This window comes from Numenius arquata, chromosome 7 (genome assembly GCF_964106895.1).
Source record: "Numenius arquata chromosome 7, bNumArq3.hap1.1, whole genome shotgun sequence".
Lineage (NCBI taxonomy): Eukaryota > Metazoa > Chordata > Aves > Charadriiformes > Scolopacidae > Numenius > Numenius arquata.
In genome coordinates, this window is record NC_133582.1 from 44,382,312 (window position 1) to 44,407,657 (window position 25,346).

Below are 25,346 nucleotides of genomic sequence, written 5' to 3' on the forward strand. Positions count from 1 at the left end.
AAAAAGGCGCCCGGCGCGATGGCTCTCCCCGGATCCTACGCCGCCCGGGACGGTGCTGCCGCATCAGTGAGTAATTCCTGCTAATTCACCCCCCGGGGCCGGTGGGCTCCGGCTCGGCAGATCGCGGGGGAGGCGGGCGTTTTGTTTTTTGTTTTTTTTCCCTGCTTTTTTTGTCTCCTCCTCCCTCCCCCTCTTCGCGTTTTATATTATTTTTGTTTTATCAATAAAACACCACGCGAAGAGGCGAGATGACAAAGGAAATGTGATCCTAGGCGCTGCAGGGGCTCAGAGCGAGCGAGAACCGGAGAGGAGGAGGAGGAGGGGGCGAGCGTAGCGCTCTCGGATAGCATTGCACAGCGGCTCCAATTTGTGCGAGCGAATATAATACACCCCCCATGAATAATTCAGGGCGGCCGGCGGGGACCTGCCGCTGCTCCTCTGCCCGGCCGCCGCTGCCTGTGCGAGCCCCGCCGAGCCCGCGGCGCTGACCGGGAGAGCCCACCGGAGCCGAGCCGAGTTCTGGGCACCGCGTGTGGCGGGGGCCGCTGCGGGCTCGGCGCTGCCCTCTGCGGGGGAGGAACCCCCCGTGAAAGGAGGGCGCCCGGCAGGAGCCGGGGCTCTGTGAGGCGAGAGGCTGTTCTTCCCAGCCGTCCCCGGAGCCCTTTTCTTCTTGCCTTCCCATCTCCTCCTCCTCCTCTGTGTCCCGCCAGCGTGAGTTCTCTGCCGGTGGGGTGGGCACCAACGCCGCCCTCCATCCCCACCCCCCAGTCATGAGGTGGTGGAGCAGGCGTCGGCGGGGGAGGACTGGAGCCGGAGAAGTCTGCCTGGCCACTGTGTTTCAGTGCCTCTCTCTCTCCTAGAGCTGCTCTGGATTGCAAAAGTGGAGGGGGGAACTGAAACGAAATTTCCCCTTCCCCCCCGACAAGCACAGGTTTAAAGGAAAAGAGGAAAAAACCCAAAGCCCCAAGAAGAAAGAGCGAAACTTGAGTTAAACCCCTGCTGTCCCCCCACCCGCGTTCTCCCCGCCCGGCCAAGAAGGACTTGCACTGTCGCCCCGGCGCCCCGACCCCGTCCTACGGCCGTGGGAACCGGAGCCGAGCCCCGGCGGACAGAGGTCCGGTCCCCGTTGGATGCGGAGGGGACCGGGCGATTGGCGCCCATGCACTTTGTGTTTAGGAAGAAGACAAGTAACCAAACCACGTTGTCAAACTGCTGACCCGAGGGGGAAATGAGAAGACTGTGTGAGGTATTGACCGATCTGGGAATCGATACAATTTGTCTAATGCAACGGGGAATCGGGGGTTAAGTACATGTGAGGGAAGAGAGGATCCATTTGCTGAGAGAGAACGGGACAGCTACACCTTGATACCAAAAATACCCCCCCCCCCCCACCTCCGCAGCAGCAGCGAGGTACGAGGCGAGGATCCAGCTCCCTGCAGACCGCCGGATCGATGACACCGTATTTGCAAAACCGGCCAATCGATCCCACTTGGCAAAAAGACTGATCGATGCCAGCTTGCCCGTAAGCCGCTTGCAGAACTACCTTCTCCCCCCGCCGCTCCAAACGCCCCCCGCCCTCTGTGGCTTTTTTTTTTTTTCACCCCCTATACTTTTTTTTTGGGGGGGGGAGGGAGGGGAGATACATTTTTAACCCCCCCCCTCCCATCGGGGAGTCAGGCCCCATCGCAAATGGCTTCGTTTCCCGAGTCCGACTTCCAGATCTGCCCGCTGTGCAAGGAGATGTGCGGCTCGCCGGCTCCCCTCTCCTCCAACTCCTCCACCTCCTCCTCCTCCTCGCAGACCTCCAGCTCCTCCGGGGGGGGCGGCGGCGGTGGCGGCGGCGGCTCCTCCTGCGGGGGCCCGCCGCGGCGGCTCCACGTCCTGCCCTGCCTGCACGCCTTCTGCCGCCAGTGCCTGGAGGCGCAGCGGCACCCCGGCGCGGGGGACGCCCTCAAGCTGCGCTGCCCCATCTGCGACCAGAAGGTGGTGATCTCGGAGCCCTCGGGCATGGACGCGCTGCCCTCCTCCAACTTCCTCCTCAGCAACCTGCTGGACGTCGTCGTCGTGGCCGCCGCCGCCGAGGAGCAGAAGAACGGTCGAGCCACCGGGACCGGCCCCGCCGCGGGCTCCGGTGCGGGAGGAGGAGGCGGCGGCGGCGGTAACAACCGCCACCACGGCCGCCCGCCGCCGCCCCACCGCGCCGCCGGCTCCTCGCCCGCCGCCGCCGCCTCGGCCGCGCCCTCCTCGACGTCGTCGTCCTCCTCCTCCTCGGGCGGCGGCGGCTCGGCGGCTCTCCTGCTGCGGCGGCCCCACAGCCGGCAGGGCGAGCCCCGCTGCAGCTCCTGCGACGAAGGCAACGCCGCCAGCTCCCGCTGCCTCGACTGCCAGGAGCACCTGTGCGACAACTGCGTGCGGGCGCACCAGCGCGTCCGCCTCACCAAGGACCACTTCATCGAGCGCTTCGCCGCCGCCGGACCCGGCCCTGCCGGTGGCCCCGCCGCGCCGCTCGCCCTCAGCCCGCCCTACACCACCGCCTCGCCCTACAACATCCTCTCCGTCTTCCCCGACCGGGCCAGCTACTGCCAGCACCACGACGACGAGGTGAGCGAGTGCGGGGGGGGTGGCGGTGGGGTGGCCGGCCGCCCCTCCCGTCCTTCGCCGGCGCCAGAGGGCCCTCGCACCCTGGGCGGTGGGGGACCAGCCGCCGCGCTGCCTCCACCCGCCGAGGCGCGCTGGGGGTCTTGCCGCCCCCTCACGCGGCGGGGAGCCGTTAACGGTCCGGGGGAGGGCGCGCGGTGAGGTGGCCGCCCCCTCACGCGGGGGGTCGGGAGCCGTTAACGGGCTGGGGGAGGGTGTGCGGCCGCGGCCCCGGGCGCCCCGCTCCCTCCGCGCCGCCCGGGAGGAGGAGGTGAGCCCGGGGAGGGGAGGGGGGGGGGGCGGACGGACGGACGGATGGATGACGGCCCGTTGCGAGGTGCGGGAGCCGCTGACCCGAGAGGCGGCCGTCGGTGCTTCGGGAAGCCGCCGAGGCGGCGGGCGCTGCCGTTGTGAGGGGGCCTATGGGGGGGCGGAGGGGGACGCCCACTGAGGGGGTGGCGAGAGACGGGAGAGAGAAGAGTCCGGACCCCCCCCCGCAGTGTTTCTAACGCGAAGTTAAATTACTTCGTGGGATCCGCTTTGTAGCGTGCTCGGCGGGTAACCCACCGAAGCAAGAGAAAACGAATAAATGGGAAAGATAACCGTAAAACGAATAAATAAGGATGGAGGATAACTGTAACGAGGAAATGATTCCTTTTTTTTTTTTTAATTTTATTTTTTTCTTTTATTGACGTTAGTTAGCAAAGACGTTCGCCCTTGCCTATACCATCTCCCGCTCCTGGGTAATATTTTAGCTGCCTCCGTAGCGCAAACGAGAACTTTGCGGATGTAAAAAAAAAAAAAAAAAAAAAAAAAAAAAGGAACTTGCTTAATGCGGTCTTCATTTAAAACGCTTTGCTGGCAAGTTTTGTTTCTGATGATCCTGAGTATTGTTTCACAGATCTAAGAGAGGCTGCGGCTGCTTCAAAATGCACTGAAAAGTGTCTCAAGTTTCATTGGGACATAGCTTCTTGCTGTGATAGTTTGAAACTTGATTTTCATCTGAAACTGGAAAATGGCGGTTTGCTGTCCCCCCCCCTTCTGCTCTGGGGGTCAACGCGGGGGATTTTGCTGGAATTTTCCAGTAACTTCAGTGTTGGGAGGTAGCCTTTATCCCAGTGTTAAATCGGACAGCACAGCAAGCCGCTTCAGGGCAAAAACCTGCTTGAGGACAGGGTAGGACAGGAGTTTTCTGTGGGATCCTGGCTGAACTGATACATGAGGGCGTTTAGCCTAGTGAAATGTGGTGGTGATGCCTTTGTCTCCAGTTTGCAAGGACGCTTTTGTCATCTCCTCTAATGCTACTGTACCTCTGAGATTTCTAGAAAGCTCTGGAAGAGCTTTTCTTGGTTCTTAAAGTTGCTGGTGTCAGGACAGAAAGTATGAACTTGGTGGAAAAAGAACTACCTTAAAATGACGTTTGGGGGTGGTGGTGGGGTGTGCTTGAGCCCAAGGAGACTTGAAAAAAATAAAACACCAAAACACCTTACTGGCAATCGGGCTGTTTACAGCTTTTTGTGGTATCTTAAGTATCTTCCTGCTAGTGGGCTTCCTAAAGAACGTGTGTAATACTGAATGGCAGAATTAAATGAAGCATGGTGTTCTTAATATGCTAAAAAAGCTATGCTTCTGCCTTCATTTTGGAGTATAACTTTGGACTTGTGGTATGGGCTGAAAAGCTTCTAGTTGTGTTCTCAGTATGACAAAACTTGTTGAAGTGTGTGAAATGAAACAATGGGGGGCTGTTGGCCATAGCATAGAGGATCCAGCTTCTAAAGCATGTGAAGAGCAGCTGGGACAGGAGCTCCAAGGTATTTTTGTAGACTTAAAAGCTTAAATTGCAAAGGCAAGAAAGATACTCTAGCTGTGCTTAAGCTGTACAACTTTTCTAGAAGTAACTTCTAAAAAAGCTTGTCAATTTATTTTACATAACGAATATTTTATTTTCAGCAGTGCACTTTGGAAAGAGTATGTGTCTCAGGATTGGTTTTGGGTGTCCTGTAGACCTAGAAATTGTTTTAAAACAAGTGAGCATTTTCAAGCCTTCAGTTCCTGTTGAGAAAGGCTTTTATTCTGCAAATTAATGGTCTACTACTGTTCTTGATTAGTGAGTTTTGGTGGTTCCTTAATGTGGGTGTGCCTGATCAGTATTGCAAGTATTATTCACTCAATGGAAAACGTTTGGGAGAGTATGACTGTTGGGAACAGTTTATGCTGTAAGTCTTTCTCACTTTTGCTAAAAATGTGGGCGAGGTGTACAACTTTTTTTGAGAAAGGGTGGCTGCAAAACTGTGAGGGTTATTGCTTGTTTAATTCTAAGAATGCTATTTACAGCCTCATAAAAGGAACGATAATAGAAAGGCAGCCTTCCAAGAGAGTGCTTAAGTGATGTACTAAGTACTTGGTTTGGCTGTCTAATAGTGTAAAAACAAACCTAAAATGCAAGGCTGGAATGATAGCTTGAAACTGGAATTAGTAGTCATAAACTCCAGTTCTGCTCAGTATGTAAGTGGGAGAAGCTGGTGACAGAGGGGCAGGTAAGTTGGAGCACAGGCAGACCTCATCTGTAAGTTGCTGGAATAATAGTTCTCTCAGATGCAGGGTTCTCCTTCCTCAGGATGCATCCTCTCCTCACCCTGTTTGAGATCAGTTGTTATAAAGTGCTTATTCTGACCCTGTCCTTGAGGCTTTCCTGGGCCAAAGTAGCTGCCTTTATTTTCTACCTCCTTGCCTAGAACATGATACTCCGGTCTTTCCAACACAGCTACTTCACTGGTTACCTTTGGTTTTGTTCCTCTTTCCTTTGGTGGAAAGAGGGGTCTTTCCACTCCCCCCTTCTGGGAAGCACTGTCCATTCCCTGTAATTTTCCCATCTCACACCCCCACTTCGAGACTCCCTCAAGTGAAAAGGGAAATCACGCTGTGGGTGGTTACTTACTGGGTGTTCCAAGTATCAAAACAAGACCACAGACACGCATTTGCGAGACAAGATCAATGTAGTCGCTCGTCCTTTCAGTGCAGAGAAATGCAGATTTCAGCTCTTTGCTGTCTCCTCTTAGTTGAGTTGGTTCTGCTCTCAGTTGAGCTGTTGACTCATGTAAATTAACAGTAACCTGTTTTGTGCTATGAGTATGTGTGCAGTCACTGGAAACAGAATATTGACTGTTACTGGAGTGGCAAATGTTAAAGAAAGTGGAACTTCGGGCACTGCTTTCGGGGTGGCTAATGGTGTAAATACTGCAAGGATGCATGAAAGGGAAGTAAGTAAACTATTCCTGGAAAACAAACAAACAAAACTAAGAAAAGCCAATCTTTATCATAGAGCTGCTGTTAACCTTGTCTGGTTGCTTACCACTTGGAACTCTGCTGAGGTAAAGTGCTATCAGGGCAGCAAGGGAAATACTTAATCTCAGACAGATGCTCCAAAGCATTCTACAAATGTATGGATATTTGTATTGCAGCCCTGAAAACTTTCTTCTGTGTGACCATGTTTCTTGTATGGATAGAATTGTCAACATTACAGTAGTAAATAGATGTTCTTGTCATAAAACCCACTAGAACAGAACTCTAATCTTGAAAAAGGTTTTGCCTTAGTCTTATTTGTAATTAAATCAAATATGCTAACGAATATATCAAAGGGGGCTTGATTGTCTCATCTCTCAAACTGAAAGAGCACCTCTATTTTTCCTTTTGTAGAATTCTCAATAGTAGGCTGAAAAACAAAGCAGATGCTTAGGAATGTTGGAACAGCTGTAGGATACTTGGCTGTTACAGAAAGTGGAAAAGGTCCCAAGTTAAATAATGTGGAGTTTTCTTTATGCCAACTCATAGCTGCTACATGCTTTGGTATCACCTGGTGGTAACAGTGGCGGATGGTCAAAACACTTCAATAGCAGACTTCTAACACTTTCTAGGGAAAGTGCAGAGTTGCCGAATTCAGTCAACTTAATGGTCTGTGACCCCCTACTTCTCACATTGCTTCACAGATTCCATTTTAGAAGTGGTTCACAAACTACAAGGCAAAACCCTATAGCACCACGGCTCTCCCCCACTGCAAGTAAGGATTTTAAAGTTCTTTCTCCCATTGCCCTTAGTTATACTGTTCTTCCTCTTGCACCAGCTCTGTCTTTGGTCAGATTATTCATTGTGAATTAATCTCATCAAACTCGGAAGCTTCTTGCCAGATCAGTGAGCTGAAATGGCTCATGGGGTATCAGTATATGTGGACAAGACTGGCTAAAATTAGATCGCAATTCCAGAATTCAATATAGCATATATTCCTGAATTTGTCTTTCTAGACCACAAAAAAATTTACACTTCACCTTACTTTGTCTTACAGACTGTAAAAGATGCAACTCTTGAAGGCTTGTGTGTGAGTAGGGGAAGGCATTCAAACACATAACTGTCAGCTGAACTGAAAGCTACTTACCCGGTACCTTGGCTAAATTTGCTGGTTGTAGGGTAAAGCTCTGTTCTCACAATAGGGAGTCAGCCACCTTAACATCTCATGGCTACTCAAAGAAGGGCATCTCAGTCCCTCCTCAGTTCTCACTGGCCTTGGTTGTGTGCACTCCGGAGGTGCTTCTGTGAGCCAATTTAACTTGCTTAACATGGTAGAAAACTGCTTTCTCTTCCGCCTCCTTCTAGCATTGGCATAAGTTTATTTGAATTGCAGAGGAGTCTGGCCCAGACTGAACTGGTATGAGGGAAAAGGAGGAATAGGAAGGAAGGGGTAGGTTAAATACAATCCCTTTTGTGTGATGGCTTGCCATCCCTGCCAAACGCTGAGCTGTACTCCACACTACACGGTGTTCTTAACACTGTCCACTCGCATGTCTAACACAAAGGTAAGATGCCCGTGTTCCCACTTCTGTGTCCCTTGCTCAAGGGCTATTTACATGAAACTGCAGTAAGTGATACAAATGGGATGCGGGCTCTTGCTATTCCTTTTTATATTGGTTGGGCTTTCTGGCCTCCTAACGAAAACTTCAGGAGCGCATCCCAGAGGCACCAGTCTTTATATGTGATACTTTATTGTGTTGCAGCTGTTGTGGCTGCTATAGCTTCAGCTTTATAGGAGAATGTGCACATGAGCTAGAGAAATGCCTACTTCAGCGTATGTAAGAAACTGTGCATATACTTGTCTGTACTGATGCCCCCTTCATTTGTCATACTTACTGTGTAATTTCTCTTCTGATGGGCACCTGCATGTGCATTTGCTAATCTGAAGACAATGTTTTTGGAATAATGAAGGGTTTTAATAATCCCTAATTTTGTACTTTTTTCTGCTTACAAATAAGGTTCAGATATCTGGTGCTAAACAGGTATTCTGCCTTAACTTCCTTTCAGCTGCTCCTTCCTTCTCCGGTGTACCTTTAGCTCCTGGTTCTCCTCTGTATGTAGAAGTATTTTTATTTATCTGCTTCACATTTGTAAGAGAATGAAAACTTTGGGCTTGAAACAGCTTTAATGTCATACTGGACCAAATCAGAACCTCCCTTCCTTTCCTCTGCTTTGGTGTGACTGATGTTGAAACGCTCTCAACATTTTAGGGTAAATAAAGCAAAGTTGTTTGGTTTTTTCCTTGGTGATAATCTGATTTTGTTGCACTACTAGTCTACTTAAACATGACTTTGGACAGTTTCCAGTGAGTAAAAATTGGAAGAAACAGAAATGCTTTGTCTGTTCAGGCAACTTTCATGGGCTGTTTTTACTTTGAGAACATATTTGAAAAACCAACAGTATCAATAAACTAGAAACTTGCAGGCTGCAGCATAGACTTCTGAATTTACCGTAACTTTCTTCAGAAAATAGGACTGGAAATGTGCATACAATAAATAGGCATGAAACTAGTCCACTGTATACTGAGAAGTTAATTTTCTTTAACTTCAGTTTTGCTAAAACTGATGTCTTGAAGTGTGTCTCATAACCTGGAGAGATGGTCTGACTGGCTTTTGCTTTGACTTAGTGAAGAAATCTTGCATCACGTGCAGGAGTTTCTCCTTTCAGCTAAATCTTCAGAGCATGTAAACATGCCTGCTAGACCTTGCTTCCTTAGAGGAAAACTACATGGTTCCTCTGTTTTAAAGTTAGGACGGTATCATTCTTCTTTCAATACTGTCTTGACCCCGTCTCTTCCTAGTTTTCCTCCCATACTCCCTTCCTTCCTGCAAAGTTGTTGGTGTCTTTCCATCAGACAAAGAATCATGATGTGTTGAGAGCACAGATCTTAAGCTATACGAACAATGCACCGAATGCAAGACTAATGTTACCACAGATAAGATTTCACAGAAGGGGTTTATTGTCTTTAGCTGTAATCCACTTTCAATAGAGCAGTTACAAATACAATCTTGGATCATAATTATGTAGTACATAATTTTTAGTAATGCTTTTATGCTATCATTCTAAGTCTTTAATTAAAGTGTAGAAATACTGGATGAGAATGGGACTACTGCTTGGCAATGTAAGTACTGGTTAATGTAATGAGTGGATGTCCCTGATCCTAAAATATATTAGGCATATGTCTTTGTTTTAGCTGTTCTTGTCATGGGCTCAGCTGCAGCTCCTTCCACAGGCTGTTTTCCACTCTTCCTTGGCTGTGCTTGTTTAAGGGCTATGTGGGTGGGATGGGTTTGGTCCTCTTATCTAACAAATTAAGCTCATGCATCCAAATCAATTTTGAAAGTCACAGGAATAGAACAAAAACATGTTAAAAACCTGAAACAATACTATCTGCTAACTGTTTTCTAACTTGAGTTCAAAAGCTGCTTTACTATGCAGTGTCACTTTGGACAATTTTATCTCTTCCTCTTCCTCCTCCCATCTTAAAGAAGAGAAATTGTATGTGGCTAATAAAGGAGCAGTACCCCTTTCCTAATGTTCTTGGGACTCTAAGCTACTTCTTTCTTCTTTATCAGCACAAAAAAATAACAAAGTTTTCAACTATGGAGTCTGTAGCTAATACTTGTGTTTAGGAACCAAAAATGCTGATCAGCTTTGAATGCTCTAACTGTTAAATAAGAAAAGCAGTAATACTCAGTAACCACAGATGAGGCTTGTGAATGTATGTTCTGTGTTGTCCTACTGTGCTGCCTCTTGGATATGTGTGCAATACTGACACTTCCTCACAAGAATTAATTCATAGTTACATGTTCAGCTGTAAGAAATAAAGAGTTCCATCCTGTTATTTCACTTGAGTGTATAACATGCATTTCTAAAACCTCAGATGGTGAGCTTGTTGGAGGATAGAATGTCTGGTCAGCAATTTTCCTACATATGTAGGTGAAATATTTTTGAAGTGACTAGGACTTGAACTGGAAACAGTAAATGAGAAGCTTATTGTTTTATGATTCTGCATACTTTGTACTCTGCCTCTGCACTGGTGCTGACTTGGAGAAAATGGCTTACCTTCCAGCAGAAGGTAGGCAACTTGAGGCAATCTTTAAACTTGTCTCACTAGCGATGGGTGAAAGTAACTCATCAGAGTTGAATATTCAGAATTTTGGGGATGGTGAGGTATGTGTTCAATGCTGTAGTGGAAGTGGTCTCTACTGAGCAAAGAAACATGATATATCTTAAATTCATTTTTGAAACGGATTAATCCAATCAAAGGCTGCTGTCCTCCTGTTACCTCAGTAGTTATGTCTTACTTCTGCTTGTTACAATGGTATGATCTTCATGAAGATCACACAAGTAATCATAAAGACTGCTTTCAGTACAGGTGCTTTCCAGGACTGACAAAATAGTGACTGCCCTTATATCTCAGTGCTTTGGAAGGAGAAGGATCCTTTAGTGAGCTAAATGTAAAAGCTAAACTTGTGTTGCATGGTTTTCCCTTCAATGTTGGTCTCCACGTATAACCAAAATATTTAAAGTTTCTTGTCAAGTTTGCTAAACCTTATCTTTTCTAGTTGTTTGCTTGTATTACATGCCCATCACATACATTTTGTGGATAGCCAATGATGTTATAAACTACCATCCACTGTAAATATTTCCTTTTCCTAGTTAAGGTATTGTAAATGTACAGAACTACCAAGTGCTGTGTTTGGCTGGACTAAAAGGCTGACAGGGAACCTGAGATTCAGAAATCAAACCTGAACAGGATTCTTGGATGGTAATGTTAGAGCTTGTTGCTCTTTCTCTTGTACTATGTTTGTCTTGAGTTTTGTGGGTTCTGTTTGCATATTTGGGTACATGCTGTCCAGAGTGGCGGGCATATGATAGAAGACTAATTTTATACAGCCTCTTGTTCAGCTGCTCTTGGTTAACAAAAGGCAAACTATTATTTAGGGGAAAATGTCAGCTATCAAACTTCAAATCCTCCCCCTTTCCCTCCCCCTTCACTTCAGTGGTTCTTGCTACTCACACCATTCATGCTGTCAGACAGTTAAGTGTACAATATAAAAAAAATCCCTAGCCTTAAATCTTTGGTGCAAGCAAGGCTTGAAAGCTGTCTGCATTATGGATGCCTTTAAGCTTTGTAATCCAACCTAGTGCTAGAGAATGCTGCTCTCTCCTGTGTAAGGGTTGGTAGTGTGGTCTGTGAATCCCCGCCAGTGAACTAGTCAGTACTGGTCCCTGTCGCCTGACAAGGTTACTATTCCTGATCTTCCCTAACCTTGAGTAATGCCATGTCAGGTGATTGAGGGTGTAGGAGATAAAGATCAGGTAGCTTCTAGGGGCTTGCTGTTGCTGTGTCTTTCTGTGCTTTGGAAGCCAGCTATGTAGTCCTAAAATGTAAGTGCCTGTATACGGGAGGCAGAGGGAGTCTGTTACCCTGAGGAAAACCTCATTAGAGAATGGAAAGGCTCATCATGCCACCAAGCTTTCTTTTTCCTTTAAAAGCAATGCTGGTAAAGAGTTAAATTTCACCCCCCTGCAGCACACCCCGCCCCCACTGCTATATATGGTGTGCCCAAAGGCGCTGGAGATTTAATACATTGAAGTTGGAGCGTGAAGGGGGTCTGCAGGCTGCTAGACAAAGTCACTCAAATTTCAAGAATACTTGATCCATACAAGGATGTTACTTGAGAAAGGCATGACTTCTCTGTAAGAAACTGGTTGCCAAATGAGCCGGCTGAGTGTGTCCTAAACACAGTTTTTTGTGGCTAGATGAGCAAATTGGAAACCAGATTTTCTTTAATTGGCTGGCTTGCTTACCAGCCATCAGAGTTGTTGTGTGAACCATCTCCCTTCAGAGAACAATGGTTATTTGCAGGGGAAAATGAAAACTCTGGTTCTCCCACTGAAGTGCTTGCAAGTTATAGAAACTGTTGTACAGATAACTAAATTCTCTATTGTATCATATTGAATTGACTGAACAAATGGCAAATAAAACTTTGCCCCCTTTAGTTACTCTAGAAGCAGCTGAAATGTCGCAGTGGTGTCCCAACACAATGCATTTGGTATCAACTTTTGTTAAAGGCTTTTAAATGGATGGGCAAATGTTTTTGGGAAGAGAGGAGGGACAGTTTATGAAGAAATAAAAACAAAAATTTAAAAAATATTCAGAACTGGAAATGTCAGGCAGTGGTCAGGAGTGGATTCTGCCCTGAAAGAAACAACAACCAAACTAATGACAACAAACCATTAGGGAATGAGAGAGGATGAAGTACAAAAGAATTACTGGAACACTGAGGTCCCAGTCTTCCCGGTGCTGCTCTTGTGTTTAATTAAATGGTAATGGGGGTAGATGTAATACTCTTCCTACTTCTTCCCCTCTTGTACTTAATACATACCTAATGCAATTGTATTGAGCACACATAATAATCCCCCCCCCCCAATAGCATGGAAACATTGATAAGATTAGAATTCGATTAGGGTTATAAGTAATTACTGTTGACAATGTCCCAAAATGTAACAGCATGCCCTTTCTTAGAATGAAGGTATCATCTGCTTTCTGCATTTGAGACGTATTTTAATCGACAGTACTATTTCACTGTAGCTCTTGCTTTCTTATAGCATTACTTATTTTCTCAAGGACTCTGTGCCTCTTACTAGAGCAGAGATAACTAATGTATGACCCTTGCCTTCTGTTGCTGAAGCATGGCTCCCTTACTCAAGTTACCCTGTATGGTCGTTGGTGGGATGGTTAATATGGAGGTGAGTGGGCAGTCTAAGCTGGCTGGTGAGTGGAAGTAAGCCTGTAGGGTCCTGAGTGGCCTTCCTCTCCATAGCTGCCATGCTGCTGGAGGGCTGTCTACTCCAAACCTCACGTTTCAAAGGTGCTCTTCCCAATGACAGGCTGCATACAAATTTGATACGCTTGATGGGACAAGTTTTAGATAATCGTGAGTTGTCAAAACAAACATGATTTTATCTTCATGTTACTGCCTTTTCTGGCAAAGGTGATGTTATCCCATCTTTGCATCTTGTCAAAAAGTACTTCAGTAAGTACCTCTGAGTCTGAATTGTTACTCTCTAAACAATAGCAGGTATATCAAGCCAGCCTAACTACTGTGTCTCTGTACCAAAGACAAGTGGAAAACCTCTCAGGCAATGTTCTTAAGAGCCTGAAGGGATGGGAGGGCTTCCATTCAGAGTGGCTTACTCCTGAAGTAATATATACGGGGAGCCAATAGTAGGCTTTGCTTGCATGTGATGCTTCTAGTTGTAATTAAAATTTCTTCATGATCCAGGAAGATGGACCTTCCAGAGTACTATTAGAGATTCTGCTGGAAGTTCTGAAGCACTGATTGGAATTTACATAATGTATACATTCATTTCCCCTCGCATGAGTTTTTGGCACTGACTGGATATAGGTAAGGTCAGCATGTCTCTGCAAAGACTGAAGTAGTTGGGTTCTGTGGCTTGCCACTTAAGCTTGTAGTGGCATACTGTGCACTTCGGCTTGGATTAGATCCAAAGGCTCTCCTTTCACCTGGATGCTACCTTGTCAGTTCTTTTATTACTCTTCCTATGCCTCTGAGTCAGTGAAGGGAGTTCAAGTAGTATGTGCTTACTGACAGTATTTACTAGCATTCCCATCTTGATCTCTTGGCAACAATGCCAAGAAAACTTTCTACTTAAGAGTATAAATGGGAGAAGCTTAATTTAAAAGTGCAGGTGTTAAAACAAAGCTTACTTTTACAAACTGGAACAAAAAAATCGCCTTGAACATTTCTTTCAGTTAATAGCTGCATTTTCATATCTCAGTCCTTAGATGCTGCACAGCAATTGAACTGTATCTACAGAAAAGACCATGATTTTTATAGTTATTGTAGAAGTAATTTAGGGTGCTAAACTACTCATTAGCTTTATTTTCATTGGTTTCTGATTGGCTCATCTAGCCACATAAACTTTGTATGGAGGATGTAGCCGGCTCATTTGGTAACCAGATTCTTACAGAGAAGTCATGCCTTTCTCAAGTAACATCCTTGTAAATACAATTCAAGGTTACTATTTGCATTCTGTAGATTGTCACTTCTGAAACCTATTCTTAATGCCAGTGTATGCCATTCAGCAAAGAACAGGGCTGCTCAGGAGCTTAAGCTGATGAAACCCCTCAACGGTGTGGACTCAAGCAGGTCCAGGCATGAAAAGCTGCATTCGTTATGGGAGGGAGGGAAATTAGTGTTTGATCTGCAGGCAAAGCAAGGTGGTGTGGGCAAAACCTAGCTAGTTACCTTACTAGCCTTGGTACTGGTATCCCTTGTCTAAATCTGCATTTCCTCTCTGCTTCAGCCTCCTTCAGACAGTCCGCGTTCTATATCTGATCTCTTCAACAAGTAGCAGTGTGAAGTGGCTGAAATTTAAGAGGAGGGAAGCCAGTGCCAGGCTAGCCAAAATCATTGGATAATGGAGGCAGCAAAACCGTGCAGCTGAAGATGCTGTAGGGAAGAAGGAGAAAAAGTACTGAAGTTCCCTTACTCTTGTTCAAACCTGTTCATATCTTCTCCTTCCCCAGCTGTGCCTTAAACCTAACAACCCAAACTTTGTAAAGGGAATTAAATAACTTGGATGCTTTGACTGAATTTTTGGTTAAAGCCATGGTTCTGCTTTTCATTGTGAAGCAGTCTTGTGACTAAACATCTCACTTTTAAGTTGTCTTCTTTGCTACTGCAAGTCACTGTCTAAATGTGGAGCATGTGTTCATTCCTCTCAGTTGTTTAGTAATATGCTTTGTTGCTGTTCATTTGTCTTCATTATATATTGTCGGTATACCTATATAAACATTTTTTTATATAGTATTTATGAGGGTTTGGCTAGCATAGAAGACTGACTTATTTTTTCCTAAATGAAAGATAAATCTTGACAGTTAATCAATCTAGAAATAATGTATTGAACCAGTACTCCGTCAGAACTGCTGTTTTGTCTTCACCAATGTTCAATACAGCTGTTTCAGGAAAAAAAAAAATGGAGAGCTGTATAGTATATAGTTCTAGAGTAACTGGCCCACAACGTGTCCTTCCATTTTTATTTGTATCTAAAATTACCATGGGGAAGCCTTGAAGATGTCCTAATATGAGCAATATGAAAAAAGTCTCAACTGAAAATACGATACAATGTATGAAACGATATCATTATCAATGTTCTTACTGTTTGAAGTTTCCTCATTTTAATGCCATCCAAGAAGGAAACATAAAAGGAAGCAGTTTTCATAAGCTAGAGGATAGATTGGGAATAGGAAGTGGTTGCATGTTAAACACCAAAATAAAACACGAGAATAATGATATCTCCCGGCTGAGATTATGATGTGCTATCCAAATATGCTATCAACAGGTGAGAGACTCACTGAAATGGTATGCTGTCTTGGAAATCTTGTTTATTCTTCCAGGTATTCTTCAGCGTATGAGAGAATGGTGTTACCTTCTTGCAGAATTCAAGTGCATTTGTATATGGCTTGCCTTGGGATGGAAGTCTGACAAAGTACTCGTGATAATCATGATAATGAGTATATTCTCCTAACTATTCTATTTGTCTATTCTTGGGGAACTGACAATTTGGTTTATTCCTTGCTTTGAGAACAGTTATCTCATCCTATGTTGTAGCTTATGATTTTACTACAGAGCTTGCTGATATGAATTTTCCTAAGGTGTCTGTAAAGGAATAGTTCCCACCTGTATTAGTGGACTCTCATTGTGGGCATAGATTGGCAATTTGTCATTTGGCTCCTGTGACTGACAGACTGCTATATATATAGTCCCTTGCCCTAAGGAAGGGAAGGAGCGGGAAATAATCCAAGGTGACTTACATAGCCGTAAATCTAGTAAATTGTTTTGGATGCACATATTCTAATGAAGTAGGACATGGTTTTGGGCAGTATGATGTGAAAAGACACAAAATACTATGCTTCTCATCTAAGAAAGGAAACTCCTCTTCAGAGACCCCTGACTGACCCAGGCAAACTGCTGCCAGCAGTTCACTGGGAGCAAATAGCTGTTGTTGAAAGATACTCTCCTAAATCAGTGAGTCCGAATATCGTGGTGTGTGGGTTGTTTTTCCCCATTTCATGTATCTGTTTTTCTCTGAGCAGGGGAGACATTCCTGCCAAATACGTATGCCATGGCTCTTTTTCCACTACTACTAGGTAGAAATGCTTTCAGAATGAAAGATCTTTATAAATCAAAGTTTAAACAAACAAAAAAGAAACAAAACCAGCCAAACAAATTCTCAAAACACCCAGCTCTCATGTGGTCAAAGAAGCCACTTCTTGGAGTAAGCTGACTTGTTTCATGTTTGATCCCATATGGAGTTACAGAGGGAAACCATTCCTTGAGTGCTTTTGTTAAATAAAGCTGTTGCCATGAATTAAGCAACACTGCCCTGGAATGTTTCTGATCATGGTCTTGCAGAGCTTATGACCTTTGCACTGAACATGTGAACTGAAACTTCATCTTCCAGTGTTCAATAACCATGTTAAAAATTCAGAGGTGAGGCAGTCTTGGGATTTCCTTAGGCTAGCTTAAATGCCAAGTGAAATTTAAGTACTGATTTATACAGTTACTCTTCCTTTTTTGTAACTCTTAAGTCAAATTGAAAACGCTAAAACCTGTAAGTATTCTGAAGTTTAGAATTCTTTGTCAAGTTAAAACTGCAGAGGCATCTCTTAAAACACTTTAATTTACTGGAGCCTACTAAACCACTAAAATATTGCTACCTTCTTGTCTAGAAGCATCCAATTACTATTAATCTGGATGTTTGTAGTTGTATACTACTATTGCTACTTAATGGAATTGCTTTAATCATGAACTGGATGTAGCACCTGAAGAAGCTGTTCAGTTTAACTAGGCTGCAGCTGAAAGGGAGAGAAACAGTTTAAAATCTGTGCCTCTTGCAATATATCACTGTTTGATGCTACTGGACGTCCTACCCTATCCGAATGCTATAAACAATTCGTATTGTTCATGTTTACTGGATAGAAACACTGCCATCTCTTGGCTATTCATTGTCCTGACCTTTGTAAAAATACTTTTTCTAGTTTCTTGTGGTGTTTTCTGATGCTATGTTTATGAATAATCAGGTGGTTGTGTGGTGATAATCACACATCCTGATCAATGCCCTGGAACAAAAGTAAGAGGGGGAACTTCTTGGTTCTAGTGACTCTCAACTCTTTCTGATCTCCCTCTGTGAATACCTCCCTTAAAAATATACTCAGCTAAGATCGGCTTCTGTCCTTGCTAGATAAGCTGACCAGGCAATTTGGCAACAGTGCTGGCATCTGAAAATAATGTCTGGCACAAGGGGACTTGGCCTTTATGCCCTAAACAGGGGTTGGCAAAATATTTCCCACTCATCTTAGTTCTGACCAAATTGAAGTGATGTTGATCACTCACTCACTTCTGAATTCTGCGGAGTTGGGGAAGAGAGTCATGTTGGGTTCTGACCATGTTTCTGATAGCAGTTTTGGTGAAGCTGGATTGAAGACCTGTTTAAAATACTGCAGCTTCAGTATTGTCTATATTGTGTGGGGTTATAATTAACCCTTAATTCCAGAAAACTTCCAATTGAGAGGGAAGCTAGGCTTCTACCCAAATGCCTTTTCTTGCTCTAAGCAGCTTTGTCTTTTCCTATAAACATCCAGTGTTGTGCTGACCAAGTGTTTTTCTGGCTGCACAATGAACCTTATTCCTGAGAATGTATAGAGAAGGGTGACTTCTTCAGCCCAGTCAATGTGCTAAATATGAAACTAGCCTTGAGGAACACTCCTGGTGCTGGTTCTTACTCTAACAAGCCAATCCAGTGGGCTGGAAGGATGTCCTGCTTAAAACCTGCCCAAGTGAGAGAGAAGTCTGACTTGCTGTTTCTCGGAGGACTTTTCCTATAACTCTGGTGCAAAGCTGTAACACCCATATCTCAAAGGGCTGTAATACCAGTTTGTGCAATCCCCACCCCAAGCAGCAAGTTTTAGTGGAATGCAGAAACTTGAGACAGAGACAAGGTGCTTATAGAACATGAGAGGACTTCAGTGGTTGAGTGGGATTGTCAGGATACTAACAACATCCTGACTTCTATATTAGCAACTGGAATTAATTTCTTGATGTGTAACTTAATCTCCATGATGGGAATAGAGGATCTGGGTTTCCAACATCTGTTCAGAAGTTGAAGCTCAAAACCCTTTCCCAAAGGTAGTCTCCTTCTTACACCCTCTATTCTAGCCCCTTCAAGCGTTAGGGTGGGAGATCATGGTGGAAAAGTGACTTTGCTCTGTTGTACCCCTATTGCATGTAACTCTCAAAGATGAGGCAGGTGTAAATCCAATTTCCTGTGAATTAACTTTCAAGTCTTAACTTCTGGAACGGTGGTTTGGAATCTCTTGTGGGAGCTGTTCAACTTTATAGAGCAGAAACTGAATGACTGGCCCAAGAGAGCAAGGATGAGCCTGGCTTTCTCATCAGTAGTGGGAGGGATCTGGGGGGGTGTCTGAGGTGCCAGTCTGTGCACCAGTGGCTCTTATTTCACATCACTAAATTCTTTATCCTGAGTTTAAAAAAAAAAAATACTCAAGACTCTTGTATTACTGCAGAACAAACTAGAAAAAAAAAAGTTGGAGTTGCTTAAAGACTTACTGTAGCCATAGCAAATAAGGTTTTACTGTGCAAGCTATATGCTTCCTTTTTGCAGATTTTAGACTGAAGAAATAAAAAGGGTGAAAGATACTATACAAGCTTTACTAAGCCTTCTCTCACATCTTGACTTTTTGTAAGTGCCATTAGTTGTTTAGCTTTGTGAATCATAAGGTTTAGAGGAGCTCTGAAACTTAATGCTTGGATTTAAATGGCAAACAATGTGACGGTCCTAGAGGTTCCTAAAAAAATATTTTTTGTTTAGCAGAATAAAAACCCTATGTTGTGTTTAGTTTTGATGATTTAAGGCGTATTATGCAGAGTCCTCACGCTATGTCATTAATAAAACTGCTATTTAGTGTCTGTTTTCTAGCATCCTTATTACTACGCAGTCATACTGCATAAGCAGTAGTGACTGACTTTTAAAATTGAGGTTTGCTGAAGGGAGGGAAGGATTCACAAATAAGGCACATCTGAAAATTACTGGAAAACAGTAATTTTTCAGAAGTGGTTCTGTAGTAGCAGATTCGTTAGGATAAAATATAAACTGAATAGTTCTGGTTCACTTGTGATTAAAAAGTGAACAGAACATGGAAATTTCAGAATTGCTTGCAGCTATTATGATGAAGTATTTTGAAAGGAAGAGCAAAAACCTACCTTAAGATTTTTTTTCAGTCTTTTTGACAAAGCTTAAGAGTTTTTTAACATCTCAAAACATGTTTGACCTCCCCACCCTTAAGCCATTTTGACACTCTTTACCATTGCATTTCAACAGGAAAGAAAGATCCTTTTTATAGCCAAATGGCTTCCTCTTCTCTTCTCCCTCTTTTCCCTTCCATCCCCCACACCAGAGTGCCTTTCTAGTGCTCAGGCTTCAGCTGCTGCCTGGATACTGGCTACATCTGTCTTGTTTAGATGGTCTTAAGGAAAAACAGCACAGAATGTGACCGGAGGGCCAACAACAAGATATGTTTCTTTTCAAATTTGAAAGGAAGCCCTGCACTTGCTTCTGCCTGTTTCCCTAAACTGTTTTTAAATCAATCATGGCTAGGGCTGGTAAATGCCTTCTCTTCCCTCCCTCCCTGAAATGGTCAAGCTCCAAAACATTTTAAAAGTATAACAAGTTAAATATGGTGGTGTTCACAGGACTGTTTCCCCTTGTGCAACTTCCAGTTTGATGAAATAAACTCTTTTCATGGGCTCTTGCTTTGAGACAGCCATTGGGAAAAGTTTCAAAGAGGATAGTGTTGCTCTGGGTGGAATTTGGAGGTTTGCAACTCCATAAAATGCTTGCATTGACAGCAGACTGGGCTTTTGTACTTGCATTAAAAAGGACAGCATTAAAAGCTGATTTTGGGTCTGAGCAGTGCTTGATGTTTTGTGGGGATTGTGGTGTAAAAGATGGTGACTGTCAAGGAAGGAGTAATTATGTGGGGCAGATAGAGGACAGTGTAGTTCTTATTCTGGGGTAATTTTCTGGTATTTTTCTAAGTGCAGGATGAAGGCTGGGACAACGATGATGCCAGTTAAAAATGGTGCTATAATTTTGTGGGGGCAGTGGTTCTGGTTTTTAAAGGTTCATCAGCTTGGGGGCGGGGGGGGAGCAATGTGACTTCATCCTCTTCATAAAATTCACCTATAGTTGAAATGGATTTGCCCTTGTGACAGTATCTTGTTACACGGAAAATAGGAGGAGACTGTCTTAAAACGTGAGCATGTTCTCAAGCATTACCATCACAACCTGTGTGTGTCTGGCTGTTCCGAGGTGCTAGCTTTTGGTTAGCAGTCCCTTTACCACCCTCCACCCTGGATAATATGTATTACAATAAACTGCAGGGAACAGAGGAGAAACAAATAGTAGCAGATGAAATAGCTCTTTGTAAGAACTTGTGTTACCCTTTGTTTTAATAATGGTTGCTACTACTTTTATCCATTCATGTACATACTAGCCATTTCATTTTTTAATAGGCTTATGCTGCAGCAAATAGCTGCATAAGCTATAGCTTATTGTTCATTGTGATATACTCATGGAATACAGACAAAATCAGTATGTAGGCTTAGGGGATGCCGTGTAAATAGCTTGTATGTTACTCGCATGACAGAGGTGCCCAAGAACTTGGTCCTTCACATTTTGTGGAAGCCTTGCTCGAGTGAGACTCAGGGTTTCATTTCAGCATTTCCTCTGTAGTAGCAGTGCTTGAACTTTGGAATCCACTTTCCTGGCTTTTGTGTGGGGAGGCAGAGCAAAATGGATGTTTGCACTGAACTCAGCATGTGCACTGAGCTTCAGATAACAATTATTTGGCTTTTTAACATCCTTGTATTTAGCATGTTGAACCAGCCATATAAGGTTCTCTAATGTATGGATGCATAAGGTGCAGAAATTAACCTGGTAAGCTTGTGGGAGCTTTAGTGTTGGTTAACCATGTGTTGCTGAAAACCGGTCTATGATTCTGTACAGAGATGCATAACCTAACACAGCTCTGAGGCTGCTTCAACTTGTATTGGGGAGCAAAGATTCTGAAGCTGAAGCATGTGTCTAGGATGTGTTATAAGGACAGTCTCTTTACCTACCTCAAGGCACCTATGAAAATCTGGATTAAATAGGGAAATAGATTTGCAAAAAGTGAATTTAATAACTGTGACTCAATTTCCTCCAGACTTGAAGGGGTAAATGTCAATTTCATTCACTGATTTAATAAAAATTAGTGGCCTAACATCTGATTTTCAGCAGACCTGAAAGAAGTCACAAACTGGAATAAGCTGTGCCTTCTTAACTGTGCCTCTACTTACTGGTGGGATTTAAGTGCTGGCTGGATTAGCTGGATTTTTATCTTAACCAAAAGAGCTGTGGAGCCCACTGAGTCCAAACGCCCTTGTAAATGAACTGTAGCTTTGTCTTCGGACTGCTTTTGAGAGGTGTGGATTTCCCTAGTTGAAATGACCTGCTAATGCCAAAGATCTCCCTGTTTTGAAACCTGTGTACTGTGTTACAGGCTGTGCCTTTACCCTGCAGAAAAATGGGGGATAGGGAAGAGGGATGCAGATTGATATATTAAAATGATTTACCCTTGCTTTCATTTTCAATCTAGTAAAAACTGAGAGATTGAGTTTCTGACTTCCCAAGATCTTGCTGTGAGGACTGGTCTTGCAGCCAAACCCCTGCCCTTGGCCCATCATTCTGTGTGAAGCCCTCTCTCTGGTGTGGGGTAGGAGAGGGGCTCAGTGCCCAGGGTAACGGGGAGGTGGGCCTGAAAGATAAACAAATGTTCACTAGGCACAGTTAGCATCCAACTGGGGAGAATGCTGTGGGCACTAGCGGCCGCCTGTGTTGGAAAGCACTAATTGGATTCTGCCATTCCTAGTCATCAGAAGCTGATGTTTGGCTTCTCCAGACTGCCCTGAAAGCTCCTCAAAATGGAGGCTGTTTGCCTGCCCCGATACAAAGGCAATTCGGCAGCGCTGCCGGAGGGCGTTCCCTCCCCACCACTCTGCTCCTCCAGGCTGTGGTGCTGCCGTGGCCCCGGCCAGCCGAGCGCAGGCGGCTGCCGGGAGGAGGGGCAGGCCAGCCGGCCCAGCTTCCTCGCCCGCTGCCTCTGCCCACCACTGGCCCTTACACCTGCACTGGTGTTCTTGTGACTCCCCAACATCGGAACATCAAGCTGTATTGGGGATCTGAGCCGGCTTCTCCGTAAAGACTCAAGTTCAGGGTAGTCTTCAGCCAGATCAGTTCCCTGATGGCACTACGAGGTGCTAAAGTTTGCATGAGGGAGTTGACTAAACTGGAGGGGATGCTGGTGGGGTGGTTGCTATTTAAAAGGGGGGTTTGCTTGGGTCAGGCTTGAAGCAGTTGTGAAATGCCCGCTGCATATTTGCCAGTGTGAATCTGTGAGGTCATCTGTGTGAATCATCATGGAAATAGATAAATGCTTTATATAAGTTTGTAGTCTCTTTGGGAGTAGAGCTGACTTCCCCTGACAGCTTCCACGGTGCAGCCCTGGGGAGTTGTAATGCTGACTAAACTAGAGGGGAGAAGCAGTGTGGGATTGGGATAATTACCTGAAGCAGAGAATCTCTCAGGATCGCACTGCTTCTGTCTCATTACCATGAAACCATAGTACTAAACAGCTCTCTTATAGTAAACCTTGAACCACACGTGCCTTCAAGTCCAAAGTATTGCCTGCAGTGCCTTTGCTTGCTCCTTTTTCTTGAGCACACTAAACTATGCCGCTAACCAGAAGAGCAGTCTTTATCAAAGAAGCAGCATCAATCCACTGCATGAGCTGAACCCAGCGTTACAACTGAAATCTGAAATAGTGGGTTCTTCCCTCGTTCCTCCATTTGCTGAAGCCTTTTGCAAACACTTTCAGAGTTGTTAAATTGTAATCCTTTATCTTTCAGATTTGCTGCTTGTGTCTGGCACCACAACTTTTCACCTGTCTTCCAATTCAACACTTGTTTTTTGAATCTGGCTTTAATGAACAAATGTAACTTTGGGTTAAGGGAAGAATATTAATGTACAGTGTAACTGGGGCTTCTGTTCACTGTAAGGGTCTTTTGACCTGCTTATTAGTGGGGGCATTGTTCTGGTAAGCCATTCCAGGACCCATCCTGCCAGTCTTCTGCACAGGATTAATCATTTCCTCTTGACCTCCTGCTCTCTTTTCCTAACATGTTGCATTGATCAGAATCCTTAACTCACAAGTTTGCTCCTGTTTTTAAAAAATGGGAGGAAAAGGAGGGGGGAAGGAATGCAAAGAAATTAGATATAATGTCTGCTGTTAACATTCTTAGTAAGCTTTTTTCCTCTTTTTCATTCTTGACTCCTCCCTTCTCCCAAGAAAAGAAATCCCTTCCTGGTATGTATTAGCTCCAGATCTCAAGCATCTTGAGTGCCTCTGTTTCACTGGAATTACTTTTTTTGAGCATGCAACTTCCTGCAAGATCAGCTTTGCTTATAAAGGTCACATTTAAAGCTTTACGTAGCTGAGGCTTTCAGCTACTGATCTACCAGATTGGAGCACTCTATTAATCATCTCGATCTGCAGTATTTCGATCATAGGTAAGGCAATGTCAAGAATACTACATGTGGCCCTTAATTTTGCTCTGGTTTTTTTTATGCCAGCTGAGAAAGGTATTATGAGATCATACAGGGTACCTCCTATTAGAGAAAACTCCGTGTTTATTGTTACTGACAACATCTTTGTTATGCCTTTAAGGGAGCTGTTGACTTTAAGGTACAAGGGTCTGCTGCCAGCCAGTCCCAGATTATATCAGTTACAGAAAGGAATACTTGTTCTGTTCAAATCGCCCACGGGTCCTTGTATTCTACTACTGTCTGTGGCTGGCAGCTGAACCAAACTTCACAGGAGCTGATCTCTCCAGACTTCAAATTTCACTTCTGCCTGAGCTAGTTGTTCTGACCCACTGTGTCCAAGTGTGATCTGGCTTTTGAGAAGGCTGCTGTGGCTTGTGCTTCCCTTTCTAAAGCATTAATGGTAGCTCCAAGGGGGAGAGTTAAACTGAAGGAAGCCAATGGAATAAAAGCAAATGTCTGTTTCCCCTTCTTACAGAGCCTCTTTCAGTGAGGCTTCATGTCACATGTAGTCTTCCACTCTTGGCCCTTGCTTTTATCCAAGCAGGGAAGAAACAAGCAGTAGGACTTATTTAACCTGCTTTGTATTTCTGAACAGAGTGATGCTGGCTCATAATGTGTTCAAGGTTCATGGGCTTGCTCAGATCAGAGGGGCGCTAGATATCTGTGCCTGTTCCAAGGAGTGCTTTGTGCCACTCTGGTCTACCTGCGGATTCATCTTTGCACTCCAAAGGGGACAGAGCCATATGACTGACAAAGCAGACCTGAACACACATTTCTAAATAGCAGAAACGACAAAACTGAAGTAGACCAGGAGCAAAAAAGTAAAACTGGATGTGGTTCTCCTAGCAAAAGCAAGTAGATTAGAAGCTCTGCCTGTAGTGACACTCTTTGTCCCATGGAGTGAGAGAGCTGACTAGAAAGGCTGTCCACTAAGCCCATGGAGTCTGAGATTGAGACGCAGTAGCCCTTTGTTCTTGAGATTGTGGGAGTTATTAGCTTTTGTTAACTAATCATTTTGGAGGAATCTCCAAATTCCATTTTGTTTCCTGTCCTGAGGTAGAGTTAGGGATCATCCTCTCAGTTAAGAAAAGGAAGGCTAGTGATGTCTTCTAATTTCCCAGAGCAGCATGTTAGGACCAAGCAAAAAGACCACATCGCAGAAACCACCTTTTTCTTGCTTTGTGTGCATCACAATCACAAAGGATTTGGAGGCGGGAGGGCCTTCCACAAGAACACCTCTGCAGAGATGGAAGTGGGCCTGTTGTCTGCTTGGTAATAGACAAAGTAAAACAAACCATTTGCACTGAAGGGGTGTTTAGGCTGATAGTTCTGGCACTATGCATAGGAGGTTTGGGGTTAGGTGAAGGGAGCCATACATCTTTCCTGCTTCTCTCAGAAGGTTCTGTGGGGTGGGGGTGTTTTCAGCCATGCCCAAGACTCTGCATTAAGTAGTTGGTTTTAGCTGCTGTTGGCCACCACACCCAAATATCCAGGCTATTGTCCCTGGCTTCTGCTGCTGGCTGTTGTGCTCTCCACTGGCCCCCCTAGCATCTGGCTCTAGTGATAAGAGGCACAGTAGCAAAGATGAAGAGGAACATGCATGCAGT

The 25,346-nt window shown here is 44.6% G+C and overlaps 1 protein-coding gene across 1 annotated transcript in view; it reads left to right on the forward strand.

Annotated features, from left to right (window-relative positions):
* Positions 1–1,689: 1,689 nt before the first annotated feature.
* The window catches only part of TRIM71 (tripartite motif containing 71), a 54,587-nt gene continuing 30,930 nt past the window's right edge, over positions 1,690–25,346 (forward strand). Inside the window, exon 1 of the mRNA XM_074150948.1 lies at positions 1,690–2,601. Within this exon, the coding sequence (XP_074007049.1) occupies positions 1,690–2,601 (912 nt within the window). The remainder of the gene's footprint in view (positions 2,602–25,346) is intronic.